Source organism: Rutilus rutilus (genome assembly GCF_951802725.1).
Source record: "Rutilus rutilus genome assembly, chromosome: 24".
Taxonomy (NCBI): domain Eukaryota; kingdom Metazoa; phylum Chordata; class Actinopteri; order Cypriniformes; family Leuciscidae; genus Rutilus; species Rutilus rutilus.
This window is the reverse complement of record NC_140228.1, coordinates 5,918,066-5,942,343: the sequence shown is the minus strand read 5'-3', so window position 1 is coordinate 5,942,343 and position 24,278 is coordinate 5,918,066. Positions and strand designations below refer to the sequence as shown.

Genomic DNA, 24,278 nt, shown 5'->3' with positions numbered 1-24,278 from the left:
ATATCTATATGGAAATGTTATAACGCAAAAGTTGTTTTAATGTTGAAAAAACCTCGTCTGGTTCTGTACGTACAAGAGACTGTTGGTTTTGAATGTTCTCGTGCTGTTTTTGTGACTATTAAAGTGAATATCTTCTACTATAGACTTGTGCGTTAATTGTTATCCAGAAATGCTGTACTTTTTATGTGTAAACTGCCAGTTTTTCCAGTATAAAATCTTTTATTATGCAATACATAGTGCATGTAGAAAGAAAAAGAATATATACACATACTAGACGAAGCTAGTTTTCAGTAGTTGGTGTAAGCGTACAGTATGCATTTCAAGAATACAAGTAAATATCGATCTAAAGTGTCAATGTAGCTGAAAATCCATTTGTTCAAGGGTTAATCTTACAAAACCTTTCAAGAATTTGCCATATTTCACCCCAAAATCAAAGTAAAACTATAAGGAATTCAGTTATAAGTCAAATTCTTTAAATTATTTTATTTAAATAATAAATTTCTTATTTTTTTTCTTTTCATTTTAAGCTAAATATGACGTATAAAAGCACATGCTCTTGACAGGTTCCTTGAGTGCTCCCTAAAAGTGTTTGCTTAATTTAAAATAAATAATTTAGAGCTTGATGTAGCTGTTGAAATATTTCTTGTAAACTGTTTTTGGCTTCATTAGTTGTGTCCGTTCCTCTGGGAATCCTTCGAGCTGCGTGTGTTTCACAGAGAGATGTCTGACGACACGAGAAGCTGCTGAGCCGGTTTCCATTTGGCGCTTCGCCTGACTCCGTCTGCTCTGATATACGGCTGGTTCCTCAAATCTGCACACACATACACACACACACGAATGCAAATACCTGCAGTCAGAATCCTCCCCTGATGAAGATCTCAGAAGATTTTTTAAAAGAAAGGGAAACATCAGATCTACAAGGCGGAGCTGAGGGAGGCAGTTGCAGGAAGTTCAGTGTTACAGAAGAGCAAAGCTGACATGGATAGCAGTGTCTAGATGAAGAGCGATACCTTCAGAGACGAGAGAGAGAGCAAGAGACGGTTATAAAGAAGTCCCATCGCAGAGCAGACGAGAGGAACGCTTCCCAGAACGGGCCGTAAACGGCACCGCCTGCAGAGCTGGGAACACGCAGATGTTAGAGGAAGCCAGAAATAAGACAAATTGAACTAAATACACAATATACTCTGAAGCAGAGAAATAGAGTGACAGAAATAACTGACAAAATGACGAGTGAAGAGAGAATTGGACTAGGCAAAGAATCCCAAGACACTACGAGGAACGAAGAACAAACGCTCTGTGTTCAATTCTTGTGAATATATCTGCTTAAACTGATCGTTATGGCCAAATTTAATTCTATATCAGTGTACAGTTAGGCTTATGAACTATAAATACATTTCAATATATGGTTTATAAATATATTTATATTTACATCTATAATATTTACAATTTTTATAGTATAATGTGTGTTTATACAAATGTATATATTAAAATAAGTATTTAAAAATATATTTACATTTCTGAATCTTGTATCTTGAATCATGTATATTATATAAATGTCTTTCAAAATATAGTTTAGAAATATATTTAAATTTGTATAGTATACATGGGTCTTTTCAAATGTATATAAACTATAAACATAAATTTTTATAGAAATGTATGCATTAAAATGAATATATTTCATTATACATTATAAATATTATATTTAATATTATAATTTTATAGTACTGTATATAGGAGTGTGTATACACATGTATATTATATAAATGTGCACAGTAAATATAGTAAATATATTTACATTTGTATAATATATATTAGTCTTTATCAATCTATATTATATAAATATATTAAAAAAAATGTTTACAATACTACATTATAAACTCTAAATATATACATCATTATATTTATATATAGTATAAATGGGTCTTTATACAAATGTAAATATTTTTCAATAATTTTGTATAAATTTATATTGTAAAATATACAATATACATGTAAATAAAAGATACATTTTCCTATAAATAACCATTATACCAATTTTAATTTTAAATGTGCATTATATATATATATATATATATATATATATATATATATATAATGTGTGTGTATTATGCACATTTATAATTAAAACATTTTTTTTTCTATGCATCATTATAGTACTGTGCATAAAATTATGGCTGTCAATATAATCATTCTTTGTAGCAAATGACCATTCTTTAGAAAGCAGAATGAAACAGCAGAATTTCAAATTTAGTAAATTTGGTATTTTATTTAATTGTTTTAAATCATTTATTTTTTCCCTGAACTTTTCTGGGACCCCCCACAAACCTGGTGTAAAAGTACAGTGTGTGTCAGGTTTTATTTGCGCCATTTATAATAAAGCCCCTAACCATGGTAAAATCACTCATTCTTACTGTAATATTCAAAGTTAGGGCAGTGGTTTTATCCACCCACAGCAAGTTGACTTTTGAACCCTGACCCCAGACTGACCTGTGATGATGTCCTCGATGGCTCCGTCTTTGCCCTCTCGCACGAGCGGTGTCATCTGGCGGCGCTTCAGCTCTGCGATCAGATCCACCTGTGGCATTCGTGGAAGCGCTGGCATCTGTGAACATCAACAGACCGGTAAGATGTCTTTATACCTCACCTCCTGTTCTCAAGTATTTCGGTCTCTCTCTATCACGCATTACCTTATTACTCACTGATGTGATGGAAGGGTCAGAGATGGATAAACATACGCTGTCATCATTCTCAGAGAATTTCTTCCGCTGTTCGTTCTCCTGTTCGGCCAGCTATAGAGAAAGAAAGAGTCATCAGTAAATCAACATGCTGGAGGACAACAATAACAACACCGGCTAATATTGTGCTACAACCCCTTTGCTCTACAGAAGAGGAGTTTATGATGAGTCTTTATCCATTTTTACTTATTAATACTTATTTAAGAAAAATGGTGAGAAACTGCGATTAATGAATGAATGAATGGTCCAAAAAGTACTAATGAAGTTTAAGGTAATTAATTCAGCTGACACTTCAAATGCAAACAGCACTTGAAAAGGGAGTCTGTATCTGTACTTTATGTAGTCATAACCCCTATTTTATGTAAGGGCGAGGTGTCTAAGTTGCAATATCTAGCTACTGGGGTGCCTCAGGGCTCGGTGCTTGGACCACTTCTCTTCTTCATCTATGTCATCATTAGGATTTTGTAAATTGTAAATAAAACAATTATTGGAATATGTTTTAGAAGAAAATACTATTTCAGTCTTGCTACTTCAAAATTGTATGTTTAATTAATTTTGTACTTTGCATTTCTTTGTAATTATTTGTGAAATTTACAAGCAATTTAATGAGTGAAAATAGTTCAATGCTACACCAAACTTTTTTCAGTGCATCTTCGTGGGTTTTAATCTCTCATAACTAGTATGATATATGCTGATGTGATTGTAGCACTCTGTAATAATTTCATCACCTTATATGCTTTAATGAACCTGGCGAAAACAGGGAAGAACACAGAAGGGGGTGTGGATTTGGGATTCTCTCCGAAATACTCCACCACTGAGTGATACATCTCCTGTAGGGAGACAAACAGAGCTGATCAAGCAATTATTCATTACTGTGTCTTCTGATTTCAAATTCAATATGATTTCTATGTAGCACAGGACTGAATTCATCTCCACCTGTGCAGTTTTGCTGTCTTTAACAATAGTGTCCAGCAGACTGCCATTATTGGACATGAAGTTTGTGAGGACAGTGCTGTCTTTCTGTTGATGGAACTCCTTACGGATCACCTCCATTCCCTTCTCCAGAGATCGCACATCTGCAAGGATGCTGTCCAGAGAGACTGAGAGAAAGATGCATTAACATACAGGTCAGCCTATATATATATAAGTTATACATTAAGTATCTACATTTAGCAGATGCTTTCAGCAATTTGGGATTTAAACATACAGCCTTTAGGTCACCAGCCCAAATTTTTAGCTTTGATCATTACTTCAAATTGAAAATATACTAACAAAAGTTTGGAATAATTTTTTGAAACATCCGGTGATGTGATGATGTGTATGTCCTGAGCATCAAATCATCATATTAGAATGATTTGTGAAGGATCATGTGACACTGAAAACTGGAGTAATGATGCTGAAAATTCAGCTTTGATCACAAGAATAAATTACATTTTAAAATATATTCAAATATAATTTTTAATTGTAACTATATTTTTCTCACTATTACTGTTTAACTGTATTTTTGATTAAAAAAATAAGAGCATAAGAGGCTTCTTTCGAAAATATTTTTAAAAAATTGACTTGGTGTATTCCGTTACTTCATTTATTGTAGTCATTTTGTCTAAAAAGTCTAAAAGTTTGACATTTTGGACATTCAGATTTTGTTTAAACAACTAAATCCCCCAGCATCCCCTTGAAGAAGTGGTTAAAGTCATTTGAGGACAGTCTTCAGTGGTCTACATCATCATACATCACCTAGAGCTGGACTGGAGAGTTGATGTGAGTGTGTGTGAACACTCACCCAGCGCAGCTTTGTCCAGAAAGTGTAGTTCAGTGTGAAAGTTGTGCAGCTGAGGGTATTTTTCTCGTATGATGCTGACGATGAAATGCAGGAGTGTCTGTTTTCTATCTGTGGATTTCATGTCCAGAAGCTGAAAGAGTGAGAAATGTGTGAGAAATTAATAAACGTTCCCACTTGGCATGAACTGATCAAATATGTACCTTGAATGCAAGAATGTAATGTAAATAGCCAAGTTTCAGTCAAATCCTTTATTTTCAGTGTGTACTTGTAAATAAAATTAGCTATTTATTTCAATTGAATAATCACTCATATATCCAAAAAATACAATTTATAGTAAATTACGTATTTATTTTATCCTGACATAAAATGATCTAAATGAACTAAAACTATATGAAAGCACAATATGTGAATTATCTATTGGAAAGACTGTTGGAAGTGACACTAATAAATTAAAACTTTTAATCTGCTTTATACGCCAATAATCTCAAAATGGCCAGCTATCGACGTTTTCTTACCAAATCCAGACTTTGGAGTCGAAATCCATATGCTGATCCTCTCTTCCCACTGTTCATGTAATTCCCAAACGCAAGAATGATCTAGAAAACAGAGAAAGATCAGTTTTCTTTTCACTACAAATATTATATTTGAAATAATCTCACATGACAATTGATTCTCTTTACCTCTAGAATCTTCTTCATTTTGCTGGAGGATTTGATAGACATGGAAGCAGCGATGATGGCATTTAATTGCTACAAAATAAGGTAAACATGTACAGAAAGTTATGTTATGTTGACTTAAAGTACACTGAAAAAAAATTGGTGTATTAACAATTGACAACTAATTACAAAGAATTGGCATGTAACATTGAATTAAACGACATGAAGTAGAATGACTGAAATAGTATTTTCTTGCAAAACGTACTCCAATAATCTTTCCTTACAACTGCGAAAAAAATCATTTTTCAGTGTATATTGCATATATACTCACAGGTTTTAATAGCAGGATGCTATCACTGAAGTTTCCCATGAATGTTAGCGTGCTGATTCTCTGTGACAGCCGTGGGATTTTGCTGAAGGCCACCATGAATCTGTCCTCCTCTGAGAGCTCCAGCAGGGGGCGTCCTTCACGCTCGAACGTATCGATCAACTTCTGCTCATAATCAGACGGGATGAAACGCTCCAGCAGCTCCAGGAAATCTGAGTTTAGCAAATCAAGATTATACCTGCACACACAGAGAGGAGGGCAGGGTTAGTTTGGTTTGTGTGACGTGAAAGAAAATAAACATATCATTACACTGTATAAAAAAGAAAAGAAAAAAATTGCTGCCTTTAATTTATTAAGTACAATCAACTTGGATGTTTAAGTCAGTTCAGCTTAAATTACATTAAACTGACTTTAAAAATGAGCTGAATCTTGTATACCTTTTTTAAAAAGTTGAAAATTGCTTTACTTATTTTGATGAGTTAAAGCAATGTAAAAATGTATGTTGTCATAACTTATTGATGATATAATTTTTGACAGTGTGTGTAAGTGATTGTGGGTGTTGAACGTACGTTTGGATCGCAGTGCAGATCTGAGCGGTGCTCATGCCTCCTTTGCGCAGTGTGATGGCGAGGTTTTTGGCCCTGTTGGGCTCCAGTAGTGAGATTTTACTAGATGCTTTATGAGCCACTTTCACCTTCAGAGTGCCGACGTTCACAGGAGCAGACTGAGCTTTAGTTTTAAACAACTCCTCAAAGACGTCCATATTCAACTCCTTCAGAGACAGGAAGAGGACAAAGACATGGACATCTTTAATCCTTCACTTCAAATCAATTGTGATGATAAATGTTTAGATAATTCGGCTTATGAGTCGATAAATGTTGAGATAAAACGGCTTATGAGTACTCCTAAAACATTCAGCATTTTTAATTGAAATAAAATTTAAGAATTATGTTTCACTTTAAAAAATATTTTATATTGAATTATAATAATTAAAAATATATTTCATGAAAAATTTTTTTTTTATGAACATTAAAAACTAAATCGTTTCATTTTAAAATATATTTCATGATAAAATATATTTAAAATAATAATAAAAAAAACATGAGGGAAAAAGCAGCAAATGTTTAGCATCTCTATTTCCAGGTGGCCCTCTTTCATGCATTTCTATAAGCCCAGTTAGAAACACACGCACACTTATTTTATATTAAAATTAAATTGATAAAGATTAAAACAATTATATATATATACTGTATATATATCTCACTAATTAAAACTTATTTCAAGAAGTAAAAACCTGCAAATATTTCTTACAATTCTATTTTCAATGTGGCCCTTTTTCATGCATTTCTATGAGCCAAGTTAGAAACAGGCATACAAATCGGGAAGGACTACCCCAAAAAAATTTTTTTTTAAATTATAAAATAAAAATGATTAAACATTTTTTTTTATAAAACTATTTTAAAAAGTATTACTCATATGTAAAAAAATTTTATTTTATATTCAAATATTTTATAAATAATTCAATTATATATACTGTACTTTAAGAAGAAAAAAGCAACAAGCAGCAAAGTTTCTTACAACTCTATTTTCATGCATTTCTGAGAGCCGAGTTAGAAACACACACTGAACTGACCCCAAGCACACTTTCGTCGTCCAGCTCTGTGAAGACCGTGCCAGCCACCTGTTCCTCCTGTAGAGCCTGCCAGTTAAGCAGTGGCATACGATACTTTGTCTTGATTGGCTTCTTACCTTTTACACCTTACATACACACACACACACACACACACACACACACACACACACACACACGCACGCACACACACACACACACGGGAAGACAAACACTTTCAGTGTTTTGCACAGCTTCACTTTTCATTGAAAATCATTTAGAATCTCATCATTTTTGTACTGTACATGAGTGTCATCATTTCTCTCACCTGTCTTTACGGTTCCTGCCCTTCCAGGTGACGGTGAAGGGGGCGGAGCTTCACTCATAGGGGGCGGGGGAGGAGGTGGAGGAGGGGCGGGGACAGGAGGAGGGGGCGGAGATTGCATCACAGGAGAGGCCTTCGATTCTGTTGTACTCTTATCTTGGGATTAAAAGAGAAATGTTTTATTTATTATTTACAGAAATATGTAACAGTGCTTATCTTTGCATTAATCATTTATGATTTATTATTTGCATTAAAAATTATATTATATTATGTTATATTATGTTATTTATGAATTTAGTTCACTGATTAGGCTAGATTTATCCTATTTTAGAATCGCCAAAAAAACTATTTGGAATCATAAACCAAACTTCAACAGATTACACTCTGAAATATATATATATATATATATATATATATATATATATATATATATATATATATATATATATATATATATATATATATATATATATATATGTTGTATAATTTTCAGGGTTTAAACTGTTATTATAATAAAGTTATAATACATCAATAAATAAGATAAAACTATAATTAGAATTGAATATAATAGAATTTAATTAGAATAAGTGATAATAATATAACTACAGCACTGGTTATGTGTATATCTTCACCTGTTGTGTTAGTGACAGGTATAACGTGTAAATCCAGAGAGCCGGATTGGGATCTCTCCATGCGGATCAGACCTCGATCCACTAGAACCTGAAGCTTCTTCTCCAGCTGAGAGAGCTGTCTGTCTCTCTCTCTCTCCTGCTCCTTCTCACTCTGTGTCTCTCTCTCTTTCTCCTTCTGCTGCAGCTGAGAGACCTGAGCGTGCGCCTCCTTCAGACTGCCCTGAAAACACACACCCCAAAGCTACACAGGCTGGAAACACGAGGAAAAGTGAGTGTGTGTGTATTAGTATAGTGTGTTACCTTCAGAAGCTCCACCTCTTTCATACTCTCTACGAGTTGTTTCTCGAGTTCAGACGTCTTCTCCGCAGCTTCACTCTCACACTGCTGCAGTCTAGTATTTAGCTAACATACACAACAAAATGATGTATTCTTGCAATTTATGATAAATAATAACCATACTTAGTATATTTATACGTTGTACTTAGCTTTGTACTCTCTCTCTCTCTCTCTCTCTCGATAATGAATTTATCTACTTGATTTATCTCAGTGTTTGATTCAAAGCGGGCAGAATGCTAGATCTAATGAGCCGTAAATTTTACCATTCCAGTCAAATATTACGCTGCAAACATCAATAATAGCTTTAAGTTGTCAATGCTGGCAAATGACCATGGTATAAAGCGGGATAATCCACGGCTAGCTGTGCATTAAACCATTTTAATGCACCTCTTTGCACTGGGCGGTTCCAGTCATGAATTAAAAGCTAGCTGTGGATTATCCCTTTTTATTGTTTTAGTCTACTGTTTTTTTAGTTATTATTGATTCAAAAAGCAGATATATGTGCATTTGACTATCAAACAGATTTATATCAGTAGAGGTTCAAGTAATTGTGTGTGTGTACCTGTGTGTTTTGTTCTTGTTGCTCCTCTAGATGTTCCATTATTGTATTTTTGGCCTCGGCGTCTTCTAGCATCGCTCCAACATCAAACACGTTATCCAGGTACGCTTGAACCTGCTTCTGCAGCCTCTCACTCTCTGTGACGTTTAACCTCTACACACACACACAGACATTATATGTAACACTATAAATGTCTTTAGTGTCACTTTTGATCAATTTAATGCATCCGTGTTGAATAAAAGACTGTAAAAAATCACAGTCATCCCAAGCTTTTAGTTGCTCACCTCTAGATAGCTGTCTATTCCCAGTTGTGTAAACTCATACTGTAAATACACTCTGAAGTTCATGTCCTCCACTGAGTGCACTACAATGTTGATAAACTGCATACAAGCCACCTAAAGGTAAAAAAGGAAACATATATATCGATCAGTTTCCACACACTGATGATCCGACATTAAAAGGTCAGAACAGGAAAAACCTCAATCTATGTCTAGAAACCCAATGCATTATGTATGTTATGTACCGTATGTACTCTAGTATTGGGAATTTGAAATACATATAGAAAATGGGTAACACTTCACAATAAGGTTTCATTGGTTAACATTAGTTAACATAAACTGACAAGTGAACAATATTTAGCATTTATTACTTTTGGTTAATGTTCATCTAAACATTAACCAACACTTTTGTAAGGTCAAAAGTTGTATCCGTTAACATTAGTTAATGCACTGTGAAAATTTAGTCAACGATCTATAAATTTATAAATTTACAAAGTTCATTTAGTTCATAAATTTAGTCAACGATCAAATGGACCATATCCATTATATTAATATGGTTTATACAGAGATGTTGAACTAAATACCTTAGTTAGTGTAAGAATCTTATTAAATAGGAAAATTAATAGAGAAAAATGTAATATAATTAAGAATTCAGTGTCCTCACCATGAAATCCATGTTGCTGTCTTCATTTCTGAAATATTCCATTAGTTTTTCGAATCTGTTTTTCTCTCCAGACACCTACACACACACACACACACACACACACACACACACACACACACACACACACACACACACACACACACACACACACACACACACACTTGTCTCAGAGGGGATTGTTAATTGTATGTGAATTTACTGTAGCCTATGTTGCTTTTGATTCAATTGTCTGCTAGCAAGTACTTGAGCATAAATGAATAATGCCACTAAATAAAAGTAAAAGGGTTCAAAAGAACCGACTGTGACATTAAAAAAAAAAAATTGTGTATGGTAAAATATCTTGGTTACACACTTTTCATAAGGATAGTTTATCACCTGACAGTGTATTGTTGGTTTAATATTCCATCCATGCAACTGTGTAACATTTTTATGCAAATAATGATGTGCTTTCACGGACGTAAAGAAGAAATATGGGTGGGGAAACCCCCAAGCAAGTATAACCAATAGTTGTTCTGGTTTTAGGTCTAGTTGCGTAATACTTTCTGGTGTCAGAGATAGGCATCTGAATCATCACCCACACAAATGTCTTTGAGACAAAAACGACGTCCGTGCGAGTGTGCGAGGGTCATATCTCCTATACACACGAGCGTCTCCTGGTTTTGTCACGTCTCTCGCTCTCAGACAGGGTGTAACAGCTGATATCATAGCGTAAGGTTCAGCTTACCCCAGTTCAACAGCAGATCACACACTTGTATCTAAATCTCATCAAGTGTCTGTGTGAATAACTTAAGAGTTTGGGTCAGGTTTTTGATCCCTGAAATAACAACGAATAATGATTGATGAAAAATGAATATTATTAATCACATAATGTATTAGAATATATAAAATTATTCACATATTATATATGTACAGTGGGCCTAAAAACTATTTGGACACTTAATGAATGTCTTTTTTTCCTTTTTTTGGGGATTATTTATATTTGATTATATTATGTTTTTGTATTATATTATATATTATTAATTCTTTTTTTTTTGATAATTTTCTTTTTATTATTATTTGACTATATTATGTTTTGGTGTGTGATATTATGCATTGGTATGTGTCATTTATATTTTATTACAACCAACTTTTTACTTTTGAGTATTTTTATAATAAATATTTAATAACATAATATTTATTTCTGTATTTTAATTTTTTTCTTTTTATTATTATATGTAATTATATTTTATTTTGGTATATTATGTTTGATTATATTTTATTAATAGTCTTTTATAGACATTTTATAAAATAAAAAAAATGTATTATTCTTTTTTATTATATTACGTTTTGGTATATTTGTTTGAATTATCATTATTCATTTTTAGAGTGTTGAACTGTGCACAATAAGACCAAGGAGACACGATGGAGGTGATGATAAGAAGACTGAGACGGATGAACAGAGAAAGAAAGGTTTTCTTTTCTTACCTCTTTGAAATTATTAAAGGCTGCAATAATCATTTCATGACCTCCTCGAACCAGACACACAGCAGCAAGAAGCTCCAGAACCAGTGCTTTAGTCCTAAACACACACAAACACACACACACACACACACACACGCACACACATATGTAAGGACAGAAGTGTAGAAACAAAAACATTCAAAACCAAAACACACTGTCCTCTCACCTGGCACTCTTGTTGTTGAGACTAAGAGTGATTTCATTGACACAGCTGGGATGAGCCATCACCTGATTAAACCCTAACTAACACACACACACACAGACGCATTAGTCAAGAGAAGAGATGAGACGAGGCGAGACGAGAGTGAGAAGTACCTGGTAGTTCATGATGGTGCGAAGGCACATGATGCAGAGATGCAGGTGGTTCTTCTGGCTGAGCAGACGCGAGTATCTCAGAGCTTTCCTGAGGAGAAGATAGATCATGTACAACCAGTTTTATACACATTGATTCAAAGCAGAACTATATTATTGTGCAATCTCAAAATCATTAAAAGTAAAACCTTTTGAGAGATGTGACGCACAGGTAAACACAAACACACTCTTTCTGTATCAGGAATGCAGCTGATCCTGATAGAAGCGATTGGACGGGAGTGTGTTTGTGTCTGAATGCATGCTCTGAACATTCATGAAGTTACAGTGATAGTGTTTAGCACGTGTGCATGATGTTTCGTGTGATTGGGTTTCTTTATGTAGATGTTTGATCAGCATGCATGACTGACCTTGCAGCGAAGGACCGTCCTGAGCGCGGGGAATTGTGGGTGGGGGAGTTTGTCGCGCTCATGGTCAGATCCTCCGTAGACTTCTCCTCAAAGCTTCCATTATCAGAGCTGTCCATGTCATATCTGGAAAAACACAGTCTCTGTCTCATAAATGCATGTTAATTTTGTATATTAGTTTGTGGTATCCACTCAAACAATAACTGTTGCATTAACTTTTTGGTAATACAGTTGATCTAATGAACTGAAAAGTTGGCTTGCGATCAAAAGTCTGGGGTCAGTAATATAAAAAAATATTTAAAAATATATACTTTATTCAGCAAGGATGCATTAAATTGATCAAAAGTGACTCCAAATAATCCACTTAATAAATGCTGAAGAAGAATCCTGAAAAAAACATGGTTTCCATAAGATAAAAGCAGCCTTGGTGAGCAGAGAATGCCGTTTTATAGATGCCAAACATTTGAACGGTAGTGTACTTGGTGCATACAGTCTTTTGATTGCCTTACAGTGTTTTTGTTTAGTTGTTGTTTGGTAACTCAGACTAGTCTAGTGAATATAATACCAGTGTTAGCTGGCATCAGAGTTTGGTTTGAGACACTGGATGGTCAGAGCACAATCTTTTCCCAGACGCCTCGTCACATTAAGAATTTAGGTTCCTCTTTTGTGTCTTTGTGTGACAGTGTGAGTGTGTGTGTGTGTACTGTACATACGTGACTGCACGTTGAGCGAAAGAGAGGTAGTCCACTAGCACTTCTAAACCCTTGTTTTCTTCATTTAGAAACTCCTCAGCCCACCTGAACAGAGAGAGAGAACATCACAAATAAAAAACAAAAGACAATCCAGTGTTGACAGACATTCCCAGAGCTCCAGATATCTCAGGGAAAAGGAAACCTGCATTTAATCAACTTTAAAGGAGACATATCATGCTTTTAAATTGTTCCTTTTTACATATAAATCATACATTTGTAGTCTATATAAAGCGGATCTGCAATGCTTGGGTCTGAATTCTTCATTATAATAGCTCCACAGGCCCCTTTTCTACCCCTTTTCTGATGTGCGTCTGAGAGCAACTCGTTTTGGTGCGGTCTCTTTAAATACAATTGAGACACTTCATACCCCGCCCCCTCTCCAGGTTGCAGAGGTTCAACTCCACCCCGTTCGGCCATTTTTGTAGTTTGATAGCAGAGATACGATTATCTAGCGGCACAGAAACTTTTTATTCACACGTTATTAACAAAATGTCAACAACGGAAGTCTTGTCCAGCCAGCCTCACATGTTCGAGCCAGAGTCGGAGCCGGAGCGAGATGAAAATGAAGACGACGAACCTGTAGAACAACGTCTTCATATGGATGTATCGCACTGGTGTGTACTGTATTTACACATGAAACTTTGGTCTTCCGACCTTTTACCACCGTGTCGATTTATTTTGATTAATATGTGCGAGGGAGAGAGAGCAAGACAGCGTCTAGTTTGGAGACGGTGATGTCTTGTTTACACTTTCGCCTGGCTCTGAAGAGAGAGAGTGCGTGCGCGCGACCGGGTCTCTCTCTCTCTGCTCGTTCTTTCAGTTAAACATGCGCCCTTGTCACAAGCGCGGCAGTTTATCTACATTAGACGGTGTAATGAAGCGTGTGGGTTACTACATCCAACAACCGAACATTTTAACTTACCCTCTCGTAACTTCTGCATCCTTTAGCTTGGACTACAAAATTGCAACGAGAAATAAAAATGGCGGATTGCTCGAAGTGTTGGGCCGGAAGTCGATGTCCTTATTTGGCAGTTCCGCTGCAAATACTGTGACGTAATAGTTCAAAAAACGTCATAGATAACAGAAAAATCGGAACAGGTTGAAAAATATGACCAAAACAGAATATAAAGATATCAACGAAGCACCTGAAGAGAATAATTTCATATTTTCTGTACTTCTAAACACTCCAAATATACAACAAAATGCATTTAAGGGCTAAAAAAGTGCATTTGGCATGATATGTCCCCTTTAAGTAATAACAAAGTATCAGGCCAGAAACATGCATTGTCAATAACGTGTTTTTCGGCAGTCATGTGATGGCTCTTACCCGATGTGATTGGTGCGTAACGAGATCTCCAACTCTCTCAGAACTTGTGTGGATTCTTGGACTCGCCTTTTAAACTACAAATCACACGCATGTCATTTTATAAATTAAAATCACACATAAAATCACTTACATATTTCAGTTTGATTATAATTGGATGAGTTCTACATCACACTCTCAGATTCAAACACACACACACACACACACACACACACACACCAGTACCTTTCTGCCTCCTCCCTGCTCTAATACACTCTTGAGTTTCTCAATGTACACTGATGGAGGATTCTTCACCTGAAATCGCTCCTGAAGACAGAAACAAGAAGGAATAGTAAACTCCCCTAAATCTCATATAAGTCCACATTTAATTTTAGTCATGTTTCTTGCAGAAATAAAAAGTTTAAATGATCTTTCATTACCGTTTTTCATCCTCGTGATCCTTTGAATTAAGTGGGCTGTTACTTTAATATGATCGCTAACCTCTTACGGAATAGTTATGTTTATTTATTTGGTCATATCTTAAAAGGGTCGTGTTTGTGACATCAAAACCATTATATCTTCTGAACCAATTTTAGAATGAAGTTTCTATAAATGCTCTGGGTGAACTGGAGAGGATGTTTTTACTTAAACAGTGCAAGGATAATTGTGTTTTTGATTATATACCCCCTTTAAAGGTGTGCTGTGTGGTTTAGGGTGGTAAAATCAGCTTTATGGTAAATTAATATGTGTGTTTTTGCTCTGAACTCACCTGGTCACAGACTAACTCCCATTTCTTCTCATTGTCGTACTCACAGAGCAGCTTCACTTTATCAGGGGGAAGATTCATGGAATTCTACAATCACAGAGCAAGAGACAACATAAACCTTAGGGTAAGTCATTTTTTTTACATTAATTCAACAGAACCGTTAGATCTGTTCCACTGAGGTAAACTCTTCAACATGTTTTGTTATTGTTTATTGCTGCACCTTTGGTTAAGCAAAGAACATTATTGAAAACCATTTTTCATTGCATACTGTTTTTCAGAGAATAAAAAAAGGTCTTGATGTTTTGGAATGTTGAAAAGAACAGCATTTATTTGAAATAGAAATCTTTTGTAATATTATAAATGCCTTTACTTCCCGTTTTGATCAGTTTAATGCATCATTGCTGAATGAAAGTATTAATTTCATTTAAATTGCATGGAAGGAGGAATCTGAGGATGAAACTACCTTACCACCCGAATCACCTTGGCATCCGCATAGCAACACCCTGCCAACCACCCACAACACCATATTGTCACATTTTCTTCAGATTTAGTTGTATTTTGCAGTGTGCAGTCAAAGACCAGATCTAGTTATAATATGTTCCCAGATAACTGCAGTGTGTAAATGTTGAGTTACTGTGGCTCCAATAGCACATAATAGTCGTTTACACTAATAAAGTGATGAGTAAGTGGCTGCGTCTTGTGAGACGGTTTACCAGCAGCGGACAGATCACATGTATAATAAGGTATGCTGACTCGAAGAATGCCCTTTTTGAACCGGTAGATTAGTGCTGTGTGAATGTCCTGTTTCTATGACGATCTCCTAAATTATTTATGAACAGCATGAGTGTTTACACACACATACACACACACACACACACACACACACACACACACACACACACTGTTATGTCCCTGCAGAATTACCTCAATGACTCATCTGAGCATGATACCGAACACACTCACACTGTGCATGCAGACTGCGTGTAAATCCGATAAAACATTATGAAAATCGTCTTAAAGGTCGCAGAGTTAAAGCCATTGGTCTGCGCACATGCACGGATACGGCCCTGCCGAGTGTGACTCGTCGTCATCGGTGTGAACTTGAAACTGAAAACAGGTAAAAAGGGGCCATTCACACAGAAAGCCTAGCCTACTTCCAATACGCTACTTTCCCAACAGTGTTAACACCCGCCAGACATACATATTTTACTGTTGATCTCACGTCTTTTGCATCGCGTCTCGCGCATTACACGGCATAGTAAAAACGCCGCGCTCAAGTTAAAAGAAGTTAAACTTAAAAAAAAAAACGAATTTCTAGACCTTGCGCCTTTTTTTCGTTCCACTGACCTGCGTCTCACTTTTTTAACAGCAAAAACGCATTCTATGTGAACTAGCCCTAAGTGGTGTTTTCCCATGAAAAACCCACCAGGGCATTGCTAGGGCATTGCCAGGGCGTTACTATGCAGTTGCTAAGGAGTTCTCTAACCGGTTGCTAGGTGGTTTTCTGGTCTTTCCATATGGTTTTAAAAGTTGGAGGTCTGTAAGATTTTTTAAATGTTTTTGAAAGAAGTCTCTTCTGCTCACCAAGGCTTCATTTATTTGATCCAAATTTAGAATAACTGTTTCAATACTTTTTTAATATATTAAAATGTAATTTATTCCTGTGATACAAAGCTGAATTTTCAGCATCATTACTCCAGTCTTCAGTGTCACATGATCCTTCTGAAATCATTCTAATATGCTGATTTCCAGCTCAAGAATCATTTTCAGATTATCATCAATGTTTAAAACAGTTGTGTGCCTAATATTTTTGTGGCAAATGCGATACGGTTTTCTTTTTTTCATTCTTTGATGAATACATTTAAAAGAGTTTTATATGCATCCTTGCTGAATAAAAGTATTATTTTCTGGAGAGGTAATAGGTGACATTCATTCATGACAAGTTCTGGGATGAGTTACATGCCTTTTATACAAATTGTTTGTTCAGATATCTAATTATGAACACAAATAATGCTTGCTTTAGCAAACACCATTAATTAAATCATTATTTACTTTCTCTGTCAATCTTTCTTCTCATTGGGATGTCCCCTGAGGGTTTGTTTGCTATTCACTTGGGGGCATTTTGGGAAATGTCTTCTCCATTAGAATATCAAAACCCTTTGTAAATGTATTTCCACACCTGCTTCCACCAGTTTGTGGAGTTTTCCCTTTTGCATACAACAGGTGAGATTGCATTTCTTTTGCAGTACGTGATATTGCTTTAGGAACAGACTGGTTTGCTGTTAAGATGATTGGAATTCACAGTATTTGTTTTGTGCCCAGTTCCTTGGCTGTATCTTTCAGCTGATAGCTCAGGAATGTTATCATTTGTTTTGGGAACATTGTAAAAGATCTCAATGAACTAAAATTTTGCCTTTTTTTGTGACCCGCTTATGAACCCAAGACTGACCGAAGACTAAAGAACTTAAAATGTCAAAGCAAAAATGCTAAACAGTCTAAACATCTGTCTATCCACGTCAGACCAAGGAAATCAAGTTTACTGTGAAAAGTGAAAGGAAAACTTTTGTACCTCTGAATATTGGATGTCATGTCTTGTATAAAAGTAATCAGAAGTAGATGAAACAACATGAATTACAAGATGTACAGTTCAAAAGTTAAGAAATTAATATTTTTATTTAGCAAGCACACATTAAATTGATGAAACAAAGACATTTGATTTCTTTTCTTTTTGATTTTCTTTTATTCATTAAAGAATCCTGAAACATATGTGTTATAGTTTCCACAAAAATATTAGGCAGCACAACTGTTTTCCTCATTGATAATAATAAGAAATATTTCTCAAGCAGCAGATCATCATATTAGAATGATTTGTGAAGGATCATGTGACACTGAAGACTGGAGTGATGATGCTGAAAATTCAGTTTTGATCACAGGAATAAATGGCATTTTAAAATATATTCAAATAGAAAAAAGTTCTCTTAAATTGTACAAATATTTCACAATATTATACTGTTATTACTGTATATTATTGTATTTTTGATCAAATAAATGCAGCCTTGGAGACTTCTTCTTACCCGTCCTAATCTTTTGAATGGTATGACGTAAAAGTTACATCCACAACATCATGTTTTACTTTTACTTTTGCTTTGTCATTTCATTTCATTTTTTTGCAAATTGGATTACAGTTCTTTGCAATGCGTGGCACATTAGTATGGCACTGTGTCCCAATTTATAAAACAGGTCAAGGGGAGGAACACCAGCAATCTGCAGAAATAATGCTTTAGGGCAAACACACACACACACACACACACACACACACACACACACACACACACACAGTCTCACTCTCAAACAATCTTCCTCTATGGAAAGCCTGCAGTGCAGACAGCATCATTGATTATAATTGTCAATCTTATAATTGTCGCGTTGGGTCTGCTGTGTAGACACAGTGATTTCTTTGCATGCTCTAATTCAGACCGCATAGTTTCCTTTTTGTCTCTCTTTATAATTATAGTTGACCTTTTCTGCCCATAAATTGAGGAAAGGAGCCTGGAGAAATGTAGAATAAAAGACAAAACACATCCAACTTTTACACCATCATCTATTTGCTTATATTTCTCTCCCTTCTGAGTGAAACGTCTGCCCTTTCTTTGTCTTTTTTTTTTTTTACATGTTCTATCTTTTTTAGTCCTCTAAAAATAAAAACAGTAAAATGGTTTTCAGGACAAGGTCAGCTAACATTTTCTTACTTTCTTACAATGTTGTGACACCATTTATTTTGAATCCTATAGGATGGGTTCTATTTGAATATTCAAGATTCTAGATTCTAGATTAATCCTAGGATATTTTGAATCCTTTATAAAGTACACAAATGTATGTACACATAATTGTTGCATCAAAGATCAATGCAGTGAAGCAGCGTATACTGCAATACACATGCAGAGCATAATGTCATCATTCAGAGCTGTCATATTTTACCTTTGGCAGAATTACACTAGAAGATGATACTGAATATTGAATACAATTAATATTTGCATTTGAGTGTTTTGTATTTTTGTAAGCCAAATCTGGTACTTTTTATAATATCACCTCAAGGATTTTGTAATAGTTCATAATTTCACATCTCTCTAGAGCTCAGCTTTTTCTTTTTATACTGTTATTATTTTAAAGGTACATTGTTTAACTTTTTTTGTTTAAAATGAGCAAAATTTAAATAAAGAGCCAATACATCACCAATCCTTCTTCCGAAAACATGTTTTGTCTTGCCCTGATTCACTATGGTATAAGCTCTGGAATATGTTACTCCTCGGCTACTTTGACGCGTGTCTGGTGTTTGAGTGGTAGAGGTTAGTTGTTACAACGAGAGAGAAAGATATACATGGAGCCGCTTAATCTCGAACCTCTGGAGAATCACCCGTTTTAAACAAACGCCGAACAGTGGAGAGCCTGCTGGCAAAAAGAGAACGTGACAGAGCTCGTAATAAAACAAGAATCAACATTGGTTTGGCTTTTCGGAGATAGTCAGAACCGAGGGATTTGAAATGTTGTAAAAGCAACACAGTGATGGCGTTTTTATTACTCAACAGGTGAGTAAGTTAAAATATTGAACAGATAAATTGCCATATAGCTCATAACGGAGTTTATTGTAAAACATTATCTATTGTGAAGGGTCATATTCATCCGCACAGCCAATGTTCTTTCCTAAAATGTTTTTTAACCGCCAGAAGGCCAAATGTTACATAGTGTATCATCAGTAATATATTTGATTCAATAAACCATCAGTTTGTGCAGTAATAAGTATATTGAAATACATTCAGTACTGACTTTGATTCATTGTCATATATTTTCTAGATCAGCTGAAGGGTGGACTACTGCTGAAGATGGATGGTTTGTCCTTTCAGTAAAGTAGCCACATGCAAAACATCAATAACTGAACGCGCCATTTGTATAATTACAGGCCTGTAGTTTTTGCAGATGTCTTGCGCTCCTCTAGTCTGGCTATCACCAGACCAAGCTCAATCTTTTAAAGGGGTGGTATAATGCCCTTTTCACAAGATGTACAATAAATCTCTGATGTCCCCTGAGTGTGTATGTGACGTTTTTAGCTCAAAATACCCCACAGATATTTTTATATGTTTATGTTAAAGTTGTCACTTTTTGAGGGTGAGCAAAAACGCGCCGTTTTGTGTGTGTGTCTCTTTAAATGCAAATGAGCTGCTGCTCCCGGCACAGAGGGCGGAGCTACAAGGGTGTGTTAGCAGCTTCGATTATCTCACACAGACACACCGACAATTTCTAAAACTTTTAGCCTTTTATGTTCAAACCGGAGTCAGAAAGATGCAGAGACTCAAGAAGAAGTGACAACATGTAGACAACATTTCTGAATGGTTAGTTGATGAATTTATGTAGCTTATGTGTAGTTATCTAGTCATTGATTAGCATATTCTGTCTTGATAATCTATAAATCGTGTTCCCGGGGGCGGGGTTTATGTTAATTTTAGGGTTGGTGATGTCACTAACTCGGGGGGAATGTCGTGTAGTCTTTACCAGCCGTTTGTTGTAGTCCTTAAAAAGCAATTTCTTTAAAAGAAAATATCTCCCTTTGCTCTGAACTTTGAGCGTTGTAACTTTGCAGATGTTGTTTATGCTCAAACAGCAACATTACACACTAACTAAAGTTAGAAAAGTGAAATCATAATCAACCACCCCTTTAAGATTGAACATTAATCTGGGGAGTCTGCTCTGTATTTTCTACTGCACAAGCGGGCATAGTTCAAATTACTCTGTACGCAATTGGATAGTCCTTCAACCAGTCAGACCAACGATCCAGGCAGGAAACATGTCAACAAACGTGTTGGTTTGTAGCATTGATCAGCGGTTTGCAAAAAACATGAAAGTGAGTGGTATTTACACCCACTCGAGCGATTTGTTTGCTAAACTAAAGAAGCCATTGAGCATCGTCGAGAGGTTAAAAGGAATTGGATTAAACCTGCAAATAGCGCGCCAGGTGGATAAGCCAGTTTGTGATTGGTCCCCGCGGATTTGTAACGAACGCAGGATAGAAGAACGTACAGGTTTCCAGCCTGAACTGCAGGGCGAAATCACATCGCCGGTAGATCGGGCTGGCTTTACCCAGTCTAGCGCTCCTCTCCACAGCAGGGCGATGTAGAAAGCATCAGCTTGTGTTTTAAATGCCTCACAGAGAAAATAATGCAGAATTCTCTGTACATTTGCATGAGTTTGCATGTGTACATGGCCACGTTTATGCAAGACTTCTGTGATGCGATGTTGGGTATATGGCCACTGTTATGCAAGACTTTGTTTCATAATTTAATACTTATTACTTTTATTAAACAGGCTTTCAGGTTATTGTACTGATGCTTTGTGTTGTAATCTACATTTGTTACCCGACTGTGTGTGTGTTTGAGCGATTCCCATTTTTATTCAGTGTGTTTAATATCATGAACACACTGCCGGTGCTACTTGCGTTATTTGCATGGTATTTCCATTATACAAACAGCATGTCACAAACTCTCTCTTTCTCAGTAGGCATTATAGATGGCGACTGGATAGAATGAAATAGTTTGAGTTTGATGGAGAGCCTGCGTGTGCACTTTAATACTTGTTCGTAGATTAGATAGCCTTTCACTGCTGCATGATGGGAGAGTGTGGAGTGTTTATCTGATTTAGGAGATGCATCAAGGATATTGGCAGAGTAGATTAATTAACATGGAATAAATTACAGCTGACTTTACTAACACACACCAGAGCCAAACCAGTTTACAGTATACAGTATATAGGTAAAGGTACATTTTAAACACAGGTATTTACATGAGTGGTTGGATTTGGTCGGTTTAGATTAGAAACGGCTATGTCCAATATTCGTTGACTAGTTTATAGTTGATCATTCCAGGTCTTAAAACTATAACTCTAACCAAGCACCTCATCATATTAGCATCATTCTGTGCTCAAACAATATTAAGTCACTTTTAAACAAAAAATGTCTATTAAAACCCCTATGACCTTGTTTTGCTCTTCTGTTGGACAAAAAAAGAAGATATTTAATACTAAAAAGATTCAGATTTTTTATATAGTGAAGGATAAAATCTGTCAAAGAAGATTTTAAGTAAATAGTGACTTAAATTTCAGTCAGTTCCTGTTCACAAATCTATTGTAGACGTGAAATGTAGTGCTGATTGACTACTTTTATAATACTTTAATAGTGCATTTTGTTCTTTTGGGGATTTTGACAGACCCTGATAACCATTTACTCTCAATATGTGAAAAGAAAGTCTCAAGACTGGAATGACATAAGGGTGAGCAAGGAGCAGCTCAAAGTAAAAAAATAAAAAAAATATTTAAAACAGCATTACATTTACATATTGTAAACTCATAAATAAGTAGATAAATCCTACATCATAAATACATGTAGATAAAGCACATGAAATGTAGGCTACCTAATGATGCATTAAAGTTTCCCCTCTGCACAATCATAGTCTCACTTCTGCATAACACTCATACTCTGAGATATTACAGATTTCACAAACATGCACATGAATGCAATCACCTCAGTGCATATCCGCATAACATTCCAACACAGTCGACAGCGTGGTACAGCTAGCTGTAGTATGTCATTTGGACAGGCTAGTCAGTTTCAATTCATTTGATCATAAGAGATGCACTTTAGTTTCACAATGCATATCAAACATATTTATAGTAAAAGCAGTGGCACATCTCAGCCCTCACCCACACATACTGATGCCCTTCGACAAGCCGTTTTTCTAGATTCAATCAGCAAATCATTTAACAAAAAAAATAATCATATATTAGAGCTGAGCTAGTGTGTTTTTAGTTGTGTTTTAGATGTTTTGTTCTGTACGTACCAACACAATGCTGAACCTCTCCTCTAATTCGTCCTCAGGTGGTGGGGGCAGTTTCGGGGCCGGTGGCTGTTTCTGCCCGTAAGTGCTGACGGCCCGTTTGGTGTCCCGCGCGGGGGTCATCTCCAGACTTCCAGCTGCGTTTCCCATGGCTGAATGTAGAGGTACACATATACAGTCCAGAGAATCTGAGTCTCGCTCAGTGAACTTCTACGACTACAACTTTACACCAGCTGACTGATTATAAACACTTAAAAGTGTCTTCTTGTTCACTCCCTGTGTAGAATTCGTTTAGATCCAATGGTGGGATAAGATCCAGCTGTAGCTTGAATCCTGTAGAATTTGGTTCTGTGTGGGGTACCATGTAAAAGGCTGTGGTTTTTACATAGTTGATGACTTATTCAGGTATTTTGCAGTCTTCTGATGGTGTTGTCCATTTGCAGAATGTGAATCCTACAACAATACTCTATATACAGAAAGAAAATGACACTTAGTAGGCAAGACTATGTTCTGAGTGGATGTGTCTTGTCTCTGACCTGGTTCTGCGTGTGCTTCTGGTCTCTGCGACATCTCTCTGGTCCATCCTGGAGTGAGTAGTTCAGGTAGGGAGGAGAGGAGTGAGTGATCGAGGAGAGGAGGCAGGAACAGGGATGATTCTGGGTCCTAGTGCTGGATCTGTAGACTCACATCTGTGTGTGTGTCTCATATGAACACCTGATACTTACTCAGATGTCCATCTACAACCGGAGTCTCGTGTTTCCTGTTGGTGTTTGCTGCTAGGATACTAAAGACAACCAAACCACACCTGACACACAGACTGATTACTCTTCTGCTCTTCTTTATATAAATGTGGTAACACTTTAGTTTAGGGTCAAATTCTCACTACTAAGTTGCTTATTAGCTTGATTATTACTAGGATATTGGTTGTTTATTAGTACTTATAAAGCACATATTAATGCCTTATTCTGCATGACCTTATTCTACATCCCTTAATCCTAACTAAACATAACAACTACCTGACAAACTATTAATAAGCAATAATTAGGAGTTTATTGAGGCAATATATATTCTTGCATATTTGTATTAAAATGGTCTTTGATTGACTTACTAGAGAGTTAACATTATTAATGTGTCCCTGTAGTGCTCATTTGCAATGCAAATGGTAACCCATAGTAGAATTCTTAGTAAATACGTTCATTTAAATATATTTTTGGTGGGTTACTAACATTCCCCTTAACAAAGCAACTAATCCCAGGCTCCTCCACAGTGGTTTTATCTTTGTTTTGCTGGTTTGCCAAAATGCTCATAGGCCTACAAATAGTTTTTACTTCATTAAAGTTTAAGATTAAAAGGTTTTCAAGAGTACTCAGTAGTCAGTAGTCACTGAAATTTACTTAAGGCATAAGAATGAAAACAGTATTGAGCAATTGCGCCACCTACTGGTTCTCAAGCAGAC

General features: G+C 35.8%; 1 protein-coding gene across 1 annotated transcript; it reads right to left on the bottom strand.

The window, feature by feature from the left end:
* Positions 1–524: 524 nt before the first annotated feature.
* fmnl1b (formin-like 1b) lies at positions 525–23,413 on the bottom strand. The gene is made up of 26 exons (XM_084399233.1): positions 22,826–23,413; positions 14,946–15,029; positions 14,423–14,503; positions 14,201–14,274; positions 12,835–12,918; positions 12,125–12,247; positions 11,721–11,808; positions 11,572–11,648; positions 11,370–11,463; positions 9,906–9,980; positions 9,248–9,358; positions 8,967–9,116; positions 8,369–8,470; positions 8,069–8,288; positions 7,440–7,592; positions 7,136–7,260; positions 6,072–6,274; positions 5,506–5,740; positions 5,199–5,267; positions 5,034–5,114; positions 4,519–4,648; positions 3,672–3,835; positions 3,464–3,565; positions 2,688–2,789; positions 2,488–2,602; positions 525–811 (listed from the first exon to the last, which is right to left on the bottom strand). Exons 1-26 carry the CDS (start codon positions 22,970–22,972, stop codon positions 711–713), a joined length of 3,090 nt encoding a protein of 1,029 aa, XP_084255359.1. The 5' UTR covers positions 22,973–23,413; the 3' UTR covers positions 525–710.
* Between the last annotated feature and the right edge of the window lie 865 nt (positions 23,414–24,278).